This window comes from Oryzias melastigma, unplaced genomic scaffold (genome assembly GCF_002922805.2).
Source record: "Oryzias melastigma strain HK-1 unplaced genomic scaffold, ASM292280v2 sc00204, whole genome shotgun sequence".
In the NCBI taxonomy this organism is placed as follows: domain Eukaryota; kingdom Metazoa; phylum Chordata; class Actinopteri; order Beloniformes; family Adrianichthyidae; genus Oryzias; species Oryzias melastigma.
The window spans coordinates 485,545-505,694 of NW_023416880.1; the positions used below are offsets into that span (position 1 = coordinate 485,545).

Here is a 20,150-nt window from a genome sequence, read left to right on the forward strand (position 1 = left end):
TTTTTTTTTTTTTTTCACCAACTTAGGAATCCTCTTTACTCATCAGATCTCACTTAATCTCATTTAAAGTTTGACACTGTTTATTGGAAAAAATAAAATAAAGTCCAAAGTATAATTGTTTATCCTGGAGTTCTGTTGGTTCCGGCTCACCCCAGTACTTGTGCACAAACTCCTGCAGACCGTCCTTCACGGCCTTCCCCACTCCGGTGTCCAGAGCGATCCATTCTGTCTTCTCCAGCTTCCAGACCAGAGCCAGCGTCTCCATCACGGCGCTGTGGAGGTCAGTCGACTCCAGCAGGGATTTAGAAAGCTCTCTTCTCTTTGGGCTGATGTGGTCAGCCGCAGCGTCCAGACCCTCTTCCTGCAGGGTAAACATGTAGAACCCCCTCAGGATGTCACTCAGCGCCGGTGACGGTTCAGGTGCTGCCGGGCGGCTCAGCTCCATGCCCAGGATCAGTCCGTCCATGCCCCCGTTGATGATCGCGTCTGTGGCCAGCGTCGCGTGCCGGGACAGCTTGTACACTTTGGGGCGCTCCACGTCATCCCAGCAACCGTTGGGCCCCAATCGAACAGACGCGGGGAAGTCCTGTAAGCTCAGGAACGTCAGGCCCAACCTCCTGCCCAGAGTGACGGGGAAGATCCCCACAGGTGAGCTGCCCTCCAGCTTCGCCTTCAGGCCCAACTCAATCCCCAGCAACAAGGGAGCCAGTGCCACCGTGGTGCCATCCGGCGCCAGGACCACGCCCCGCTCCTCTCCACGGTCAGTCACGATGTGGTGGATGGCTTTATCAAAAAAGCTGAAGGACGACGCGTTCAGGATGGCTCTCTCCAGAACCTCGGAGCCGCTGATGTTGTACGACTCTCCCAGGAAGTGGGTGGTCATCATGTCATCATGACCGGCGGTTTTCCGCAAAGCTCTGAGCAGATCCAGCGGCGACAGACCAGGAGAGGAGGCCTCCACCTCCTGGACAGCTTCTATGAAGCTCTCCATGTTACGCAGGTGGACACCTAAGAGGATGTTAGAAAAAGTAAGTCATAAAGATCTCAAAAGAGGAGATTTGTTTTAATGGTTATTTGTAGAAATAAACCAAAAGTTTTTGCTTTTATTTATTTCTATTTAGATAGATGAAAATCAAATCAAAGTCAGTCAAATATGATTAATTTATGTCCCATTCTAGATCCAAACTGGACTGAAAGGAGCTCAGGAATAATTAACAAAATTATTGATTGATTTTCACAAAACACATCTGGAGGCAGTTGATAATCTATGAAAACTGAATAAGATTTAAAGAATTCTTTAGTTTTGAGAAATGTTAAAAACAAGTAAAAGTCAACAGAACAAATAAAAATCCATCAAAGTCCCACTCCGATGATCTTTTTTTTTTCGTTATGACGTCGTTTTTAGCCAAAATCTGAAAAGTTTCTGCAGAGCGACAAGAGTTCATCAGAAATTCACCTCTTAGGCACAACTGAGAGCTTTTTATTTACACACTTCCCTACAGTCCTTCACACCCCCCAGTTAACAATAGCAATTCAACAGAAATAGCGAGCAATAACAAAGACCAACACGGATTTATTTTTCTGCATTTGGATGCATCAGAATGGGGCGGAGCTTGTCACAAATGTAATCTTTTTCATCTATTTCTGATTCACAACGATCTGGAGAAGTACTCAGAAACACTTTGATTATATTTATCTTTTCATATTTCGTCCATCATCAGAGAAATTTCCACAAGAACGTGTTAAAACACATTTTTACTGCAGTTTTTTTTTTTTTTGTAGAATAACCTTTAAGTGAACTGTGTGTTAATTCTGACCTCAGCTCTGAACTTCCTGCCCCTTCCTGCAGTCTTTTTGTTTGCCTAATAAATTCTTCCATTCCTCATTCATCTTTTTGTTTAGTCAGACTTCAGATCTTTGTCAAAAATGACAAAAATACTGAATAAAATGCAACTGAAAATGCAAATAAGTCTGGATATCAGTTGAGGGAACTGACCTGTGGGTCTGCTGCTCACAGCTGAGAGGTAAACGACCAAAACAAAACACGTCGGCCCAAATGGAGTCATGTTCCATCCAGGTATTTCAAATAAAAGTCAGAACTTGAAGTGACTGAAGGAAAAGTTCTGAAGGAGTCCTCCTCACTGTAACGTCCAGCTATCCAACGATGACCAGAAAGTTTAGTGTACGACCGCAGCTTGTGTTCCAACAGGGCGAGTACTCTTTGTACACTAATATTGATTTATCCAAACCTTCCTGTGTTTGCACCTCAGGTTGTTTAGGAAGTCCTGATATTTAAAAATCCTTTCTAAAAGTTGTATAAAAATCCAATCATATCTGTAATGTGAAAAAGTGTGTTTTATTTGCTGTCTGCCTTCTGATTTCATTAATGTGTTTGTTGATTACTCTGCAGTGTCAGGAAACAGTCCCTTCAGTCTCCGATAACCTCATTAACAATTAACCAAAAGACATTTGCAGGACTGCAGTGGGAGGGAACAGGAACGGTTTCAATAGAGTGGAAGTTCACTGTATAAACTATTTATTCAGTTTACATAAAAGGAAAGATTTTGAACTAAAAAAACATTTATTTTCAGTTTCTGATACGATGAAAGAGATTCGGGTATTTAGAGCTAAAACCACGAAACTAAAACAGTTTGAATAAAGTTTGTTTAATGTAGAAATGAAAAAGGAACTTAAAGAAATGATCACAAACAACAAATATTGGGAAAAAAAGACAATAGTGGACAAAGACACTCTAAATTAGATTAGATTAGATTCAACTTTATTGTCATTACACATGTACAAGTACAAGGCAACGAAATGCAGTTTGGCATCCAACCAGAAGTGCAGTAGGCAGTAAGAGCAAATGGTATAGATACAATTATAAATAAGTATGGTACAGGTTATTATGCAGTATATGGACAGTATTTACAGAACACAAAAGGGGGGAGAAGACTATAAACAGAGACTAGCGTAATAAATAAAATAATAATAAAATTATAGTAATTAAACTATAAAAAGATTAAGAAAAAAGACAAATGTAAAAACTCATTTCAGACTAAAGAGCATGTTTGTAGAAATAAACAACAAAAATTATCTAAAGTAAGTTTTGATTGAGTACAAAAAGTTTTAAATGAAAGTATATCAAAAAAAGTTAAAATGAAAATAATGTACACTTTAAAAAGGGAAACAATTAATACAGTATATGTAAGTTGTTATATTTTTAATAGTTTTTATCAAATTAAATGGTTTAGTTGAGCAAACCATCAACTCAAAATTTTAATTTTAATGAAAACTAATAGTTTTAAATCTAACAAAATACAGAAATGTTGTTAGTTCATCCAGCGTTGCACTTTTACTTTTTTTACTCAAAAGAAAAAAAGCTTTTGATAATACAGTGATGCATTCCGGTAAAATCTTTGAAACAGAAAACTCTCACAATAGATGTGCACATGACGTGCACAGATGTGACATTTTCAGCAAAATAAAAGGAGAAATAAAAATATAAACAATAAAAATGTATGAAAGTTTAAAATATTAAACTGTCATCAACTTGTTTATCTGTTTTTTTAAATCGATTTAAGTGTTCATGAATGCTCATTTATGCTTTATTGGTCAAAGTTTAATAATGAAAACAGTTACAGCTAAATAGAAAACAAATAATAGTTTAGGTTATTAACAATTAACACTAAAATGATTCATTTTCTCTGTAAACTTTTGGAAACATCTTTTTTCTGGACTCGAGATGATCCTGAACCCGGTTCAGTGGACTTCCATTTGGTACCTTCACTAAAACTTTTACACAGTGAAGCAATTTAAGAGTCAAATCTGCAGAATCTTTTCCTATTCTATGCTGGAGTTCAGACAGTCTTCCTGCTTCTCAGAGAAGTGGATGCTGCTGGGATGAAGCTCCAGCTGCTCTTCTTCTTCTGCTGATGGACCGTTGATGTCTGGACTCATGTTGACCTGCAGGATAGGAAGAATAAAAACTCACACTTTTCCAATCTGGACTTCAACTCATGTTTATGTGGCTGTTTGCTGTTTCTTTTACAGAAGCTCATAAAATCTCTAAAATTGGACAACATTCTCAAAGATCTTCCCCTAGCTTCTTGATATATTGTTTGTTTATTAAACTCCAGTTTATTTCTCCTTCATACAAATATAAATATATTTACTGCACATAAATAAATCCACACTAACAGCTCCATCTATCGTTGCTATTTCTCTGGTGGACGCCGTCTGACTGAAGGACGCCTCACAAAAACAGAGCCAATCTTTCTTACCTGAGTTCTGCTGGCAGGTCCACCATCACGCTGCTCTGTGACACATCTGCTCTTTCTGGTTTTGACAGTCAAAAAAAGAACAAAGTTAACCAGAGAAGCATAAATGTGAACTCTAGTCCAAATGTTCACACAGGAACCAAACAGATTTTTACCTGATCCAAAGGAAAGTAGGGATAAAACCAAAAAGCAAAACAGCAAATGTGATCCGCACAGCTGCAGCTGATTTCCATGAATCTGGAAAGACAAAATGGGATTTGCAAAGATTATGACAGAAGACAGACACGGTTTTTAAAAACCATGAAACCATCAAAGAACCGTCAGTTTGTCCCAGAAATGAACCAACCTGTTTCTGTTTCAATCAGATGTAAACTGGACTGAATTCTTCCTCTTCTGTTCTCTGCTTCACAGTAATAAACTCCACTGAGTTCAGCTCTGAAGTCACTGATGGTCCAGTTTGGTCCAGATGCTTTTGGTGAGTCTTCATCCTTCTTGAACCAGGTGTAGTTAGCTGCTGGGTTAGCATCACTGCTGCAGGTCAGAGTCACTGAACTGCCCTCCACGATTTTACCAGAGATATTCACTGACACTGAAGGAATCCTGGGAGAATCTGAGATTCAGGAAGAAACATAAAACAATAACTTTAATAAACTCTGTCAGTCAAAGAAAACAATATCCATTCTCTAATCTAAAGTCTACACTTACACTGAACATCCAGGAGCAGAGGAACCGAGCTGCTTTGTCCATGTTTGTTCTTAGACTTGCAGCTGTAATTCCCCGAGTCTTCAGACCTGATGGAGGAGAAATGAACTTCTTGTTCTGAGATCAGAGTTCTGTTGTCTTTGAACCAGGTGTAGCTAGCTGCTGGGTTAGCATCACTGCTGCAGGTCAGAGTCACCGAACTGTCCTCCAGGATCTCAGCAGAGGGATTCACTGAAACATTGGAGGTTTTTGGAGGATCTGGACATAAAAATTCAAGTTATTTATTGAAGGTCAAACATCAGGAAGATCTGAACGATTTATTCTGGTTCCTTTATTGAACTCACATTCCACATTTATGGAGACGTATTCAGATGCTGTTTTCCCAAGTTCATTCTCAGCTACACAGTGATATCTTCCAGAGTCAGAGCGATGGACGGACGGGAGGATCAGATATGGACCTCCAGGGAGTAAACCTTGGTTGTCTTTGAACCAGGTGTAGCTAGCTGCTGGGTTAGCATCACTGCTGCAGGTCAGAGTTACTGATCTGTCCTCCAGGATCTCAGTGAGATTCATGGATACAATAACAGACTTTGGAGCATCTGGAAGACAAAAGAAATTAAGCTTACGGAGACTCATAGGCAGTAAACCAATGAATTTACTTAAACCAGTCAAGAAAATAAAACATTCTTGTTCTTTTCTTTTGCCCTCCAAGTCACATGTGTCAAAGTCAGTGTGTCACTCTGTCTCTGTGCATTAAAAACGCACATGCTTCTTTCTTCATCAGTCAAGTACAGAGAACATCTCTATCCAGAATTTGTTGGTTTCATTATGATAAACACCGGATGATAATTATCCGCTGTGATTATCAGAATATTTCTGAACCTTTTCTCTGTCAGCTGATACCATTTCTCCATGCAGGCTCGATGTGAGTGTCTGTGTGTGTGTTCAATAGTGTTAATTTAATTTAAAACCTTCAGCGTTTTCTTTAAGCTTTAAAGTTTCTGTTTCATGTTTGTGTGATAAACAAGCTGCTTTGACAGAGGTGATGACAGAAGACACTGTTGACATGAACTTACAGACTTCAGATGAGCGCTGACCCTCATAAGAACAGGAGTAAGTGTCTTCAGGAGAAACAGGATTTCTGTAAGAATAAGAAGTTTCTCCCTGAATTTCCTCTCCGTTCTTGAACCACATGAAGGAAAAGTGACCCGGAGGAAAACATCTGGAGCTACAAACTAGTCCCAGTCCAGAAGAAGACCGGATCACCTCCACACGAGGACCTGATTACACAAAGAATCAGATCATGGAAAAATCTACTTTGATAATTGTAACTAAAATGTAGAATAAAGACAGATTTGTGTTCATCTGTACCAACAACAGTGAGAGTTGTTCCAGGAAAATCTTTGTTCCACCACCATGTTACAAACCGATACTCGTCTGAATCACCGTCTGTCAGGTCTCTGATTGTCAGACTTGATCCATATTGATCAGTTTGGACTTGAAACCGTTCATTTCTAGTGTTCTGGTAGAACGTCTGCTGACCACGAACACTGATCCAGTGATCAGATGAACTGGAGTATTGTCTTTGGAAAGAACAATAAATGATCACTGATGATCCTCTGAAGGCGCAGATGTTTCTTTTACTGTAAGACTCTTTGTTGCATGAATCTCCATAAAAACCTAGAAAACAAACATCAATAGTTTCATCACATCAGACTTTTACTGTAGTAACTTTCTGTTTATGAGTTAAATCAGGGATGTCAAACTAGTTTTAGTCCAGAAGATGCATATTAACTAATTTGATCTAAAGAGGTCGGATCAGTAAACATTTTTCTAACTTATTACCAATAACTTCTTAACAATAAGTCCAAGTCTTTACTTTTTTCCAGTGTAAAGAAGTATTTTGTTGGAGTGTTTTTATATTTGATCAAACTGTTCTTTAAGGAATATAATGATAATCTACCTGAGACTTTAAAAGAAACATTTCATATCAGCTCAATTTGTCTCATTTTGAAATACGTTTGTGTAAATTAGAATTGATCTGATTGATTATAAACTGGCACAAAACATTAGCAAAGATATAAGTTGTGTCCGATCCCCCCAATCACTATATAGTGTGTTCTCCATTTTCTAGTGCTGTCAGGATCTACTAATTCCAAATCGCGTGCACTCTAAATTTCCCAGAAGTCTTTGCGAAAAACTAAGGTGCATCGATGGTCACTAGATTAGCGAATATAGACCACAATGCATTGCGGTTGTTACATGCAGAGTGTTTGTCTAATGTTGCTCTCCCTTCTTCCTCTGCATGAGCTGAGCTGCACCTTGGCTGATTGGACACACCTGACAGCTAACGAGCACACCAACCATCCTCCAGAGCCAGCTACCTGGACGGCATAAAAGCTGAGCAGGCTGACTGAGAAGAAAGGCCCTCCTTCATGCTTATACCTGACTCTTGAGTAGCTTTGCCCTGTTTTTGTTTCCTGGAGAGTGTGGGAGGTTGTGGATAGGTAAGATGGGGTACCCTGTACACTCCATGTAGCTTGCCTCCTGTTAGAAACACTAGGTAAGTTGGTTGGTGCCACCCCCTGTAAGTTTTGGTCCTCATTTAGTAGATTAGTCAGGGAGCTTTTTGTTTTCTTGTTTTAGTTTTAGATTAGAAGTAGCTAGGCTGTGTTTTGTTTTGTTCTTTTCATTCCTTTGGCCCAACCTTGGTCCCTACCTCCCCTCCTCCCCATTTTGTGTTCATTAAATATATAATTTTCTTCATCATTCATTGTGTGTGTCCTTATGTTACGCAACCATCCAGTCCTAGACACCTGTGGACGTAACAGCGGTCGAAGAATTTTGAACAAAAAAACATGTTTAAATGTAATATTTGAATAAACTATCCACATTTTCACCATCAGAACACAGATGACTCATAAATAAACATCGTGAAATGTTCGTATTTTTTTATTTTCACTTCGTGAATCAGCGATGTCACATGTTGTGATGTTTAGCTAAAACCAGGAAAAGTAGTGAGCATTGTGTCTGAATTGCCTTTAAAATCCAGGGCACTAAATAGTCCCTCACTATACAGTTTTTAGTAGTTTGGTGGGGAAGGTAGAACCAGATGTTGCAGCTCCTTTTAAGGAATGCAAGATGGTTGTGTGAACAAGCAAACCTCCAATTACTCTCATGATAAAAAGTCCAACTGTTAACCCAAATTATACCAATGTGTTACCCTGGTTAATTTTAGCATTAACATAAATCTTCTGAAAGAAAGGATAAAAGTTCATCAATTTGTTTTACATTTTTTGGAAAATAATATTGGAAAATGTTACAAAAATGACATTTTTGTGTTATCTTGACTGTCCTTTGGGTGACAATGTATTTTTAATATGATAGAATTGCAAGAATATGTATGTTACTAGGCAGATTAGAACAAGGGCTTAATACATTTTTGTTACTATTAAAATGATTGGATGATGCAGAGAGAAAGCAGATAGATGACGTTTTGAGGAGACAAGAGACTCGCAGCAGAAAAACGTGGATGATGTTTTTTGGTTATGTTATGGTTTTAATCGACAGTATTGTTTAGACAGGAGTCACCAACCTTTCTGAACCTGAGAGCTACTTCATGGTTACTTAGTCATACGAAGGGCTACCAGTTTGAAATAACAAATTTTGCTTAGTTATAGTTAGCCATACATTATTAATAACGAATAACGATACTCCTCTATGTAAAGACACTGATTTCTCACTATAATTATCAACAATGACAACAAGCTAGGAAACAAATATCAATATTCAGAACTTTATTAATCTCAATAGTTGTCACATTTTCATATGATTACTTACATTTCATGGGAAAATTTCCCATTTTCACTATGTTGTATCATGTTAATCAATTATGTAATGTTGAAAAAAATCAACTTACACATTTTTAAACAAATCTTCTCACATTTTGAACTAATGACCAAATCTGCAGCATTTTTAACTAAATTAATGATCTTTGAACTGGAGTAGGTCAGAGGTCATCTAAACTTATCTAAAGTTCATGTATCATGAACATATTTTTAAGACGTTTTAATTATTAAATCTATGTATCATGCAAGTGTAATTAGAAAATAATAGCAACAGAAAACGTTTTAATTTTATATGCAGTTCACAAATGAGTTGTGTTGTTTCCAGAGACCTGAGGGCTCCTTGTGTGGTCCTTGAGGGCTTCATGGTGCCCAAGGGCACCACGTTGGTGACCCTTGGTTTAGACTCTCTTTGAATTTTCTTCTGCCACGATGTAAAGCGCATGTTCACTGCTGATTAAAAGAACATCAGTTCAAGTTATATTAAGCATCCTCGTTTTTCTTCCCACTCAGCATCGGACTGGACTTTGTGCCACTAACGCAGCGACTGAAAACCCCGGGTCTACACGAAGACGACAGGAATCGAGTGAGGGGGACACGCGCTCGTTCAAAGATTCCAGTTTGACTCTGACAGGACCGTCAGAGTTCCTCGCCGTGCTTCATCGTTGTGCTGCATCGAGTCTGCATCGGGACCTCGTGACAAGCTCTAAGTGAGTCTAACAGGAAAATATTTTGGGAACCTCCATTCAAAAGAAACAGGCCTGCAACGTGGGTACATTTGAGTTTTGACTATTTTGGATTTAATTAATGCTTAGGTATATTTTGGGGCCAATTTTATTTTTAAGATAAATATTTCTGTTTTGAAACCTGTCTAAAAGGAAAAAAAGGTTCATGTGTATTTGGTGATCAATGAAACTATAAATAGTGAAATGTTCAAGAACTGTGTGTTTATTTCTGAGAAAGTGAAAAGCTTTAACTGAAGGTTTGGTTATAGAAATATTAGATGAGTTTATTTTACAGGCTTAGTCACACACCCAAATCAAACGGGGAGGAAATATTCATTTGTTAATTAAACGAGAGTTTAACACCTGTTGACTAAGAATTCAGGGATAATTCCCCCACTTTTAAAGCTAATATAGCAAAGGGGGTGTTACAAAAGTCTTATCTGGTCTCTAAATCTTTTAGCATTATTTACAAAAAAGACAATTTGGAAAGATTATTTTTTATTATTATTATTGTTTAATTAACGCTCCATTTTGTGCTTACATAGAGATGTGTCTCTTTGATTGGTAGAATTCCAAATTATCCCACCTGGTCTTTTTCGTCCTGAATTGCGAAGGTAAAACTCTGATCAATAAACTCACACAATGTTTGTCTTCATTTTTGTTGTACAATCCAAGTAATAACTTAAAGGTTTAGTTGTCCAACACAAACATAAATGTAAAAAGTCTATGATTAAATGTAATTCTCTTAGTTATCTTTATATCAGTCTTCTCCTCACCTTTGGGTTTGTAGTGTAACAAAAGTTAACATTTTTATGCATTTTTTAGATTCCAAGTCAAACATTTGACATCCTGATTTAAACAGAATCTGGTTAGAATGAGACGTTAGTGAACTTACACACAACAGGAGAATGGAAAGACTCGTGTCCTCTAACAGCACAGGAAACACTATCACCAGTGTTCAAGTAATCTGAGTACTTTTGTTGTGTTTGACCCCTGATTATTCTCCCATTTTTGTACCACACGAAGGAAGAAGGAGGAAGAACACAACGGCTGGAACACAACATCTCAAACCATCTACTTCCTGAGTACCAAGTCTTTGTTTGAATCAGCACTTGGAGATCTGGAAAAGCTGAGGAAATCAGAAATATTAAACTCTAATTTTGGATAACATGACAAACAAAAAAAACTTTTTCTTTTTTCCAAACAGAATTCAGAAATGAAAAAAGTAAAATAAAATAACTGGTAAATCTTTAACTTTTATCCACTAAATGAGTTAATTCAAATGTGATGCTGCAGGTCTCAGAATACTTGGACAGAAGCATAGCTGTAATGGTTACCAAGGTTACCATAGTGCAGAATCTCCTCTGTTCTAAACAATTTCTATGTTTAAATAAACAACTCATGAGTATAATACAGATTTCCCATCTAAGTCAGTTCTCTGACTCGTGTTAGCGTTGCTTCATCTCCAAGTCCTTCAGCTTCATCCAGCCTCACTGACCAGCTACAGGTAGAGGTGGGAAAGGGGGTTAAAGAGTTAGTTCAGGTGAACCAGGTCATCTCTAACAGCTTTCACCAATCAGCTTCTCATTCATTTCATTCATTCATTTTCCTGACCGCTTTGTCCCTTTCGGGGTCGCGGGGGTGCCGGAGCCTATCCCGGCTACTGAAGGGCGAAGGCGGGGTACACCCTGGACAGGTCGCCAGTCTGTCTCAGGGCCTCAATCACACACACATTCACTCTCACATTCACACCTAGGGGCAATTTAGAGTCACCAATTAACCTATGAAGCATGTTTTGGGATGGTGGGAGGAAGCCGGAGTCCCCGGTGAAAACCCACGCATGCACGGGGAGAACATGCAAACTCCACATAGAAAGGTCCCAAATCCCCCAGCCGGGATTCGAACCGGGGCCTTCTCGCTGTGAGGCAAGAGCAGCCCCCAATCAACTTCTCTTCCAGCATAATAACTCTTCCAACCTGCTGATCCAGCATCGACTGAGCTGGACTGCCCCCTAGTGGCTGTTATTGGTGCAGCATCTCGTCAGATCTAAAGATGGGTCAGGCTGCTTCAGAATGTGGTTTGGACTGTTGTCTCTGCAGTATTGTTGGACTGAAGGTTATGTCTTCCTAAAACAATGAGTTTGGGTCAACAAAGGTTCTTCTGGAGTGTGTTCAAGCAAAACTTATTTTCTCTTTAAAAGAGTTTTAGTTTTCATCCACAGACCAGGAGGATTGTTTACAGAAGTTTCTGGAAGTTTTTTGGATTATATAGGATTAAATTATAGAGAAGATCAAGGGATCCTGTTGTGCCTGAGAACTCAAACTACTCTATCTAAGGTTTCTTAACTGTTTTCTGAATATTTGATGAATGATTTAATCTAATGTTTAGAATAAACATGTGACATATATCTATATTATGATCAATCTACAGTTAATTAGTGGATAAAAAATTGCCTTAATTTCAAATAGATTAGTAAAAAAACATATTAAAGTTTTCCAAATACAAATTACTTTTTCTAAATTGAAGGATTATATTTATTTTTTCTTTATGTTTCGCAAGCTTTTAAACTAATGAGGAAAAGTTAACAGCATAAGTCACCTAACGGTGCATTCACACCGAAGGCGTTCCGCTTGGCGAAGGCGGACAGTTTTAATGTTAAATCAATGATACAGATGAAAAGTGATGCGATCTGAAGTCCCGAGGTTTGAGTGATGGGCGGGACTTGCCCAGTTCTCACGGGATATTATTCATAACCTAAGTTCAAAGTGGCTGATAAGAAGATTCTGATGACCCAACACTCTAGCAGCATTTAAATATATCATTTACACACAAATCTTTGAGACATAAAAGAGTCTCATCTCACATCTGTGTGTAAATGTGGTTTTGTGTTTGTGCGTAACAAACAATTCATGAATCATTTTTCAAGTTTCAAGCTGTTGTAATTTTAAGCCGTGTAAATTGTAATTTTTTTAATTCATAATTTTTGTACTTAAGCACAAAATATATTGCATGAGTTACAAATCAAGAATCACGCACACAAACATCAGGTGAGTCTATTTTCTCTCCATATTGTTGCATCAGCTTGAACGTCGCAGGTCCCCCAAATGTTGCTGTCCTGCACCTAAAAGCAGGACAGCATCTCTGTGAGGTTTGAGTGCAGCTCTGATATGAACCACTAACACCCGCTCAGTCTGCTGTCAAAGACCGCTCGCACTGTTGTAGTTATTCTTCATATGATTCCAGACTTTAAAATGTTAACCAAGTCATTTGATAATTACAGGTAACACAAATTCCATCTTAAAATGAAGCTCTGGTGCTGCAGGAAATCAGTCTGTTTGAAAGTGTGTTTATGGAATCAGTTAATAGTTAAAAAGTCATGTTTATGTCATGTTTTATATAAATAAATAAAAAAAAACATTTACCTGTTACAGTCAGAGTGACTCCAGGTGAACCACTGTAACTCCCACCTTGTTGGTTCGTCTCAATCCTGAACTTGTATTCAGCTGAGTCCATCAGTTTCAGATCAGAGATCCTCAGTAAACAGTTGTTTCCAGAAAAGTGATATGTGATTCTGTCTGCATAGTCGGGATCTTCTCTGAGGTCCAGTGGGTCTCTGCTGTTCAGTTCAGTAAACCAGAATGTTCTCTGAACAACAGTTTTCTTGTAATCTTTCCAGGATGGGTATGAGTAGGTACAGGGTATTTCCACTGTGGATCCTTCTAAAGCACAGATCTGTGTAGAGGAGTATTCCACCCCCCATGTTTGACTGTGAATCCCTGAAAAACATCAGAAACCAGAATCACTGAAGCAGAAAGAAAACATTGGAAACATTTTAGTTTCACTGCAGTTGATGCTGCAAATGTTCTGATTGAAGACTGGAAAGTGTCTGTGGTTTCACTCTGAAACTGATAGATGATGTTAACACAACCTGTTTTCTCCTTTTTATTTAACGTCATTTGAATCTAAATAAAGCATCAGTGAACAATCTGGGTCCATCAAAGTGCTAAACATAGAGAAAAAAGGATCAAATTAAAGTGAAGCTTAGCGTAATTTCAATAAGGAAGATGAATATTTCCCTCATGCATGCAGGTTTTCATGGTCACTCTCCACGTCATCAAATTACATTTCGCCGGCCCTCCTCCACCCCGTTCTCCTCCTGGCTCTTCGATCAGCACGGTCCTGCCTTACCACCATCAGCGTCTGGGCTCTGGGTCTCTTAACCTGGTCCAAGTGTTGCTCCGGCTTCCTCTCCCTCTTGTGCAGTTCTGCTGGGGGATCTCTTTCACTTGGCCCGAAGCGTTCATCAGCAAGCTAAAGTTCTCCAGCCCAGAGCCCAACCGCCAAAAGACTCTTATTCATGCTTCACAAATAACTCGTAATTAAATCGAGTTCTCTCCTTATTAAAATGAATGATGAATGTCACAGCGCAGGATCTTGGTGGTTTGTGACAAAGAAGTTTCCACACCAACAGGATTAAACCTGGTTGGTTCAGATGTTCAGCATCTTTATCTGCACTCTTCATAGACCGCTGTAGTGCCTTTGAGCAAGATTCATCCCTCTGGTGAAGGTGCTGATCTTTATCCACTTTTACAAAACTGAAGAGGGTGGAGGATGGAGAATGTTTTGTGGGTAGACATGGTGTCATGAGCAGGTATATTTCTGACACAAGTCCAGCTGAACAATGTATTCTTTTTTCCATTCTAGTCAGAGCTTGTTTCCTGAAACAGCGCCCCCCCCAAAAAAGTAGCTGTTGAAACTGCATGATTTTTCCAGATAGTTTTGTTACATCAGCTTCTCCTGAAAACACCATGAGGGGGAGCAATCCAAACTAGAAGCCGGGTGGGGGGTACTGATCGTAATTTCTACCAATTCCAGCTGATTCAGAGATCCAACATATTTTGGAAAAAAAGCACAAAGAAAGCCAAGGAACCAAAGAATGCAGATGTGGCGTGATTTGAATATTATAAATTAGAGCAGTGGTCCCCAACCACCGGGCCGCGGACCGGTACTGGGCCGCAGACCCATTGCCACCGGGCCGCAGAAGAATTTAGGGACTTTTTTTTTTTTAGTCAGAAATCTTTTATTTTGAAAATCAACCGGGTTCTCTCGATTATACTGAGCGCTAAAAGCAGTCAAGCGGCGTGTCACACGAGAAAAGCTGCATGTGGAACCTTTCTCCGCGAATGGCTGGGAATAGGGTACGCGCGTAAGTGCAGCTTCGGCGCCGGAACTTTCTGCCAGACCTGCTGTTCAGCCTGCGCGCGAGGCTGCAGCGTTCTCTCCCTCTTAGAACGAGTGTAGCTAAATCGGTGGATAGTTTACATGCGAGCACATCTACTTATATTTGATTTATTCTACATCTCCTGTAATTTTCATGAGAAAAAACAATTAGCAGATACTGTTTTTTAAATCGCAAGCCTCCGTGCCGAAGAATTGAATGCTGGAACGGGAGGTCACGTGACCGAATCTAGCAAGCTGATTGGCTGCAAGCAATGTGTACAGGCATACAGGAGCAGATTTCTGTGTGATTATTTGATCATATTGACATTAATATTGATTTAATACTAAATTTAAATCAACTTAATTCTTGTAGTTCACTTGATTAGCTTTCCAACAATACCCTCCTTTTGTGGATTGGACAAGAAATGAGAAAGTTACAACAATTTAAAGACTCTAATCCTTGTTTCTGTCACATAAATATCACTGTTTTGCTGTTTATTCAGGAATAAAATGATACCCTACTTTTGATCACTTAACTTGCCATAACTTTCTTATTCATTGAGCTATCTTAATGATCTTTATACCGTTGGAATGGTCTCTTTCAGCCCTTTCCAGTGATATAAATATCAGAGCAATCAACCTAATTTGAAAATTTTTGTCACATACCTAGGCCAGCAACAGAAGAACAGACAGAAAACAGGTGATTCCCACACACCATACCTGTTTGCATAGATATCTGACTTTCCCGAACAAATCGAACGGTCATAGAAATGCTCAAACATGCTCGTCCATTCAGATACACATTTCCGAGTGCGCAGAGGGCGGTTCGGGGATGAGGATTTTTTTTTTTTGGTTCGGGAATGAGGAGAAAAGGAGGCAGTCACACGGTTCATGCAACTAAGCACGTGCAGGGGGAGGAATTAAATATTTTTTAGTTAAAATGTTGCACTTGAAGCTTTTGCTTTTCTGACATGACACAAAATTGAGAGCCGTTATGTGTTTTATCAATCCTCCATTATGCACAGATGTCAGATGACTGACGAGATCATTATTACATTTAAAGCAGTGGTCCCCGACCCCCGGGGTCATTTGTTACCGGGGCGCACAGAAAGAACAATTAATCTCCATCATCTTATTTTTTTTAAAATGTTTTATTTAGAAAAGTTACCGGATTTTCTCATTTACATCCTCACTTGACGCACGTCAAGGCCGCAACACGTCACATGATACATCCCGTTAAATTTAATCTCAAGATAGCAAAATGAGCAAAAAACAAACTTCTTTAGAAAGTTTGCATTGTGTTGGGGTAGAAACGATGTTGGTCATGTTATGTTCAGCTGTTGTTGTGACGTCATGAGGACCCAGCTAATAAAGTTGTGCATGATAACACAGTGGATTAACGTTTTTAATGCCACCCCCCCTCCCAGCCGGGCCGCGGAATAACTCCACACTGGCTGACCGGTCCACAGCCCCAAAAAGGTTGGGGACCACTGAATTAGAGCAAACAAACCAAAGTGCAAAATAAGTGGCAAATGAAGAGGATTATCACTTTGCTTTTGATTCTGTTCATCCAGGAAGGGTCACTTCCTCCAGCTCCTCTTGGGTGACTAGAGACATTTCTTGACCACTCCAGAGATATAGTCTCTCCAGGAGTTCATGACTATCTGGACCAAACGTCTGAGTCACCTAAATTAGCTCCTCTCGATGTGGAGGAGCAGCAACCCCAAAATGTCGCACATATTCCCACACTATCTCTATGGGAGTGTCCAGCCACTCTACGGAGCTTCAACCGCTTGTATTTGAGACCTCGTTCTTTTGGTCATGACCCAGAGCTCATGACCATAGATGAGTACTGGAACAAAGATCGACTTGTAAATTGAGAGTTTTACTTTCTGGCTCAGTTCTCTCTTTACCACAATCGACCGGTACACCAACCGCAAAACAGCAAACACGCACCAATCTACATGTCGATCTCACTCACCAATCTTCCCTCACTTGTGAAGAAGACCCCAAGAAACTTAAACTCCTCCACCTGATGCAGGAGAACTCCATCCACCCAGAAAGAACAAACTATCTTTCTCCAATCCAGAACCATGGCCTCAGACTTAGTGGTGCTGACCTTCATCCCAGTCACTTTACACTCGGCCACAAACTCCCCCAATACATGCTGGAGGTAATGGCTCAATGAGACCAACATAACAACATCATCTGCAGAGAGCAGAGAGGAAATCCTGTGATCCCCAAACCAGATCTCCTCGCCTAGAAATTTCTAGCGCCAAGAAATTCTGTCCATAAAGACTATGAACAGAACCGGTGATGAATTGCAGTCCTGCCAAGGTTCAACAGGAACTAGTCCAAAAGCTAGCTATGTGATCCAAGCTCCTGCTCCGGTTAAATAGAGACCAGACAGCGTTCAGTAAGGCTCGCTGGACCCCACACTCCTAGAGCACCCTCCACAGGACACCACGTTGGACACAGTCGAACGCCTTCTCCAAATCCACAAAACACATTTGGACTGGTTGAGAGAACTCCCAAAAACCCTCCAGCACCCTGAAGAGCAGAGATCTCAGACGGCCGACCTCGAGGGCCTTTATTCTGCTGTTTTCTTTTAAAATTCCTGACTCATCTGCTGTTGATTACCTGGATCAGGTGTGTTTAGCCCAGAGGTCGGCAACCTTTAACAGTAAAAGAGCCATTTGGGCTAGTGTTCTACTGATCAAAACCTTGAAGGAGCCGCATGGACTTACTTTAGCCTTTAAGAAAATTGACATTCTCATTGTTTTTTTCATTTTTTAGTAAATGTGAATTATGTGAAGTATTTTTGGCATGAACAAAAGCAAAAATATAAAAAGAAACTATCACGTCTCAAAATGGGATTTTTTTTTACCTTTTACCTTTAGTGGAGGCCAAATTAGCGAAAAAACTAGCTTGTTGCTTAATTGCTAGCTGAACTCCAAATTAGCCAAAAATTCCTCAGTAAATGAAATCAGCCATAAATGTTAGCATGTTGCTAAAATAGAAGCTGAACTCTAAATTAGCCTAAAAACCCCATTAGACAACAAGCTAGCAAAAAACGTGAAATCAGCCAAAAATGTTAGCATGTTGCTAAAACAGAAGCTAAACTCTAATTTTTTTGGAAAATGACTATTATTTTATTTTTCCTTTAGCCGGAGAGCCACCATGGAGAGGTGAAAGAGCCACATGTGGCTCTGGAGCCACAGGTTGCAGACCTCTGGTTTAGCTAATAAGGAGCTTCAGTGGCAGGTTAGTTAGAAAACATGTAGGACCCTGTAGACCTCTAGATCTGGAGTTTGAGGCCTGTTCTATCAAGGGTGTACAGCTGGTCCACTTTTCAATGACCGAGACAAGAACCGCCCTGTTCTTTCTAAAAATTAAATTTGACCATCGATTTTCTCCTGTACCCTGGGATAGACTTTCCCAAGGAGGATGAGGAGTTTGATTTCCCAGTAGATGGAACACACTCTCCAGTCCCCTTTCAAAAAAGGAAAACCACCTCCCCTTTACTGCCGGTCCAGTGGTACAGTTCTCAACAGCCATGCGATGCTGCAGATACGTGTCAGCCAAGACACAGCATCCAGAGACTTGTGGTTCTTGAGGCAGACTTCATCCACTCTCCCTTGCCAGCGGGGAGCTCATGACCTACCTTGGTGACTGCAGCTTGAGTGGACCCCCACCCCACCCCAAAGTCTTCAGCTTCTGTTTCCTCAACAGGAGGCATGTCAGCAGGATGAAGGACATCCTCAATGTACTCCTTCTACTGCCCAGCAACCTCCCCTGTTGAATTCAACATCTCACTGAGATTGGTGCCTGCAGATAACTGCATGATGGTTGACCTCAATGTCTCCGAGGTCAACCAATAGTCCTTTTCCATGATCTCACCAAACTCCTCCTAGAACTTTTTTTTTGCCTCCACAGCAACCTGGGCTACAATCACTAAGACTGCCGGCACCTGTCAGCTGCCTTGGGTGTTCCACAAGCCAGCCAGGCTTGATAGGACTCCTTCAGTTTGACACCAGCCCTTACTTTCAGTGTTCACTCTATGACTGTAAATCCCCTCACAGCTGCAGAAAAACAAATGTCTATCCTTCTTGTTCAGACAAACCACAGACAGTGCAGAGGAACGTTTCTCTACCTTTAGGAAACCCAGTATCTCAGTATTTTTGCTCAAATTACTGTAAATTATTTGACTTGTGTTTGCATTGAACCCAGACTCTTTGTACAGGGGTCTGCTGATCCAGACACACCCTGAAAGCTCTTTTCTCAGCTTATGATAATCCCCCTAAATTGCAAATGAATTTCTTGGGTGGAGCGTGAAACTCATCTTCCTTTTGATCTTTTAAGCATGAAAAGACCTAAAAAAGGGAACGAAGACCAATCGTTCTGACCCCCAAAAAACAGGAACAAACAAATGCTCCAGAATTAGTAGCTTCAGTTTAAATCAGATGAACATTTTTTAAAGCTTTCTAGAACTTCTTATGATCAGACTTCTTTCTGTCAAGGTCAATACAAAAAAGATGCTGGCTTCTCCTTTCTCTACTTTCGTTTTTAGGATTTTGTTACAAAGCTTTGTCGTGAAACTTTGAATTTTTCTTTCATGAAACCACATGAACAGAGAAACAGCAGTAAAGGCTACAGGTGTTGGATAACAAACACAAAGAACACACATACGATACCTGTCAGACACAGAAGAAAGACGGCTGCTGCCGTCAAAGTCATGCTGCTCCTCTGCTCTGTTGTATCCCTCATGGAGGTCCGGGGTGTTTGAGACTACTGGAGTAAAAGAAAGTCTTTTAAACACTGAAGGATGTGGTTTCCGTTTGTTCTCTTCTGTGGTTTAAACTCTGTCCTGTCAGTAAAGTAAGTTATTTAAAGCTTTCTTTCCTCTTTTTGGTTTCATTATTATGCATGACTTCAGACTGTAGTTCCCCGAAATACTGAAATACTTTGGGCTCAATGCAAGTACTTCTAAAATAAAGGTAATCTTCATTGTTTGTGTCCATGTTTAGACTCTAGTGACTGCTGCTACACAAAATGCAGTTTAACAGATTTAAAAAAAGTTTTTTTAAGAAACTGAATATTTCTTTTATCAGCATTTTTATTAAATCTTCAAGAACTCCTACCTGAAGGCTCTTTTGCTTCTTTTCTCACCTTTTCGGCAGATTTGACATCACTGATCCCCACAGGAAAAGGTCAAAATAACCTCAGACACTTAAAAATTGGGAACCAGAGTTTGATCGATTTCAATTCACGTTTATATTGTCCTCAGCAAGCGCCCACTTCCAATGAAACGTCTATGTAAACACGTGTAAATGAGCATTTTGGGTTTCTGCATTCATACTTTCACATTCACATGTAGCTAC

At 39.8% G+C, this 20,150-nt stretch overlaps 2 protein-coding genes across 2 annotated transcripts in view; both read right to left on the reverse strand.

The window, feature by feature from the left end:
* pglyrp2 (peptidoglycan recognition protein 2) overlaps positions 1-2,318 on the reverse strand; it is a gene marked incomplete at its 3' end in the record, with an annotated part of 5,774 nt that extends 3,456 nt beyond the window's left edge. The window contains 2 exon segments of the mRNA XM_024260703.2: positions 151-1,008; positions 1,997-2,318. Coding sequence (XP_024116471.1) covers positions 151-1,008; positions 1,997-2,066 — 928 coding nt within the window.
* A 2,567-nt stretch (positions 2,319-4,885) lies between these two features.
* LOC112138133 (neural cell adhesion molecule 1-like) lies at positions 4,886-19,745 on the reverse strand. Its single transcript, XM_036210714.1, has 7 exons — positions 19,464-19,745; positions 12,972-13,325; positions 10,445-10,678; positions 6,351-6,659; positions 6,056-6,259; positions 5,324-5,578; positions 4,886-5,237 (listed from the first exon to the last, which is right to left on the reverse strand). Exons 1-7 carry the CDS (start codon positions 19,534-19,536, stop codon positions 4,966-4,968), a joined length of 1,701 nt encoding a protein of 566 aa, XP_036066607.1. The 5' UTR covers positions 19,537-19,745; the 3' UTR covers positions 4,886-4,965.
* Positions 19,746-20,150: the final 405 nt, after the last annotated feature.

Excerpts from the sequence above, each read along its gene's own strand:
- LOC112138133 (XM_036210714.1), bottom strand. The coding sequence starts at position 19,536 with ATGAGGGATACAACAGAGCAGAGGAGCAGCATGACTTTGACGGCAGCA. Across the intron at positions 6,260-6,350 it reads AACAACTCTCACTGTTGTTG|GTCCTCGTGTGGAGGTGATC; the intron begins GTACAGATGAAC and ends TTGTGTAATCAG. Across the intron at positions 5,579-6,055 it reads TCAGCGCTCATCTGAAGTCT|ATGCTCCAAAGTCTGTTATT; the intron begins GTAAGTTCATGT and ends TTTGTCTTCCAG.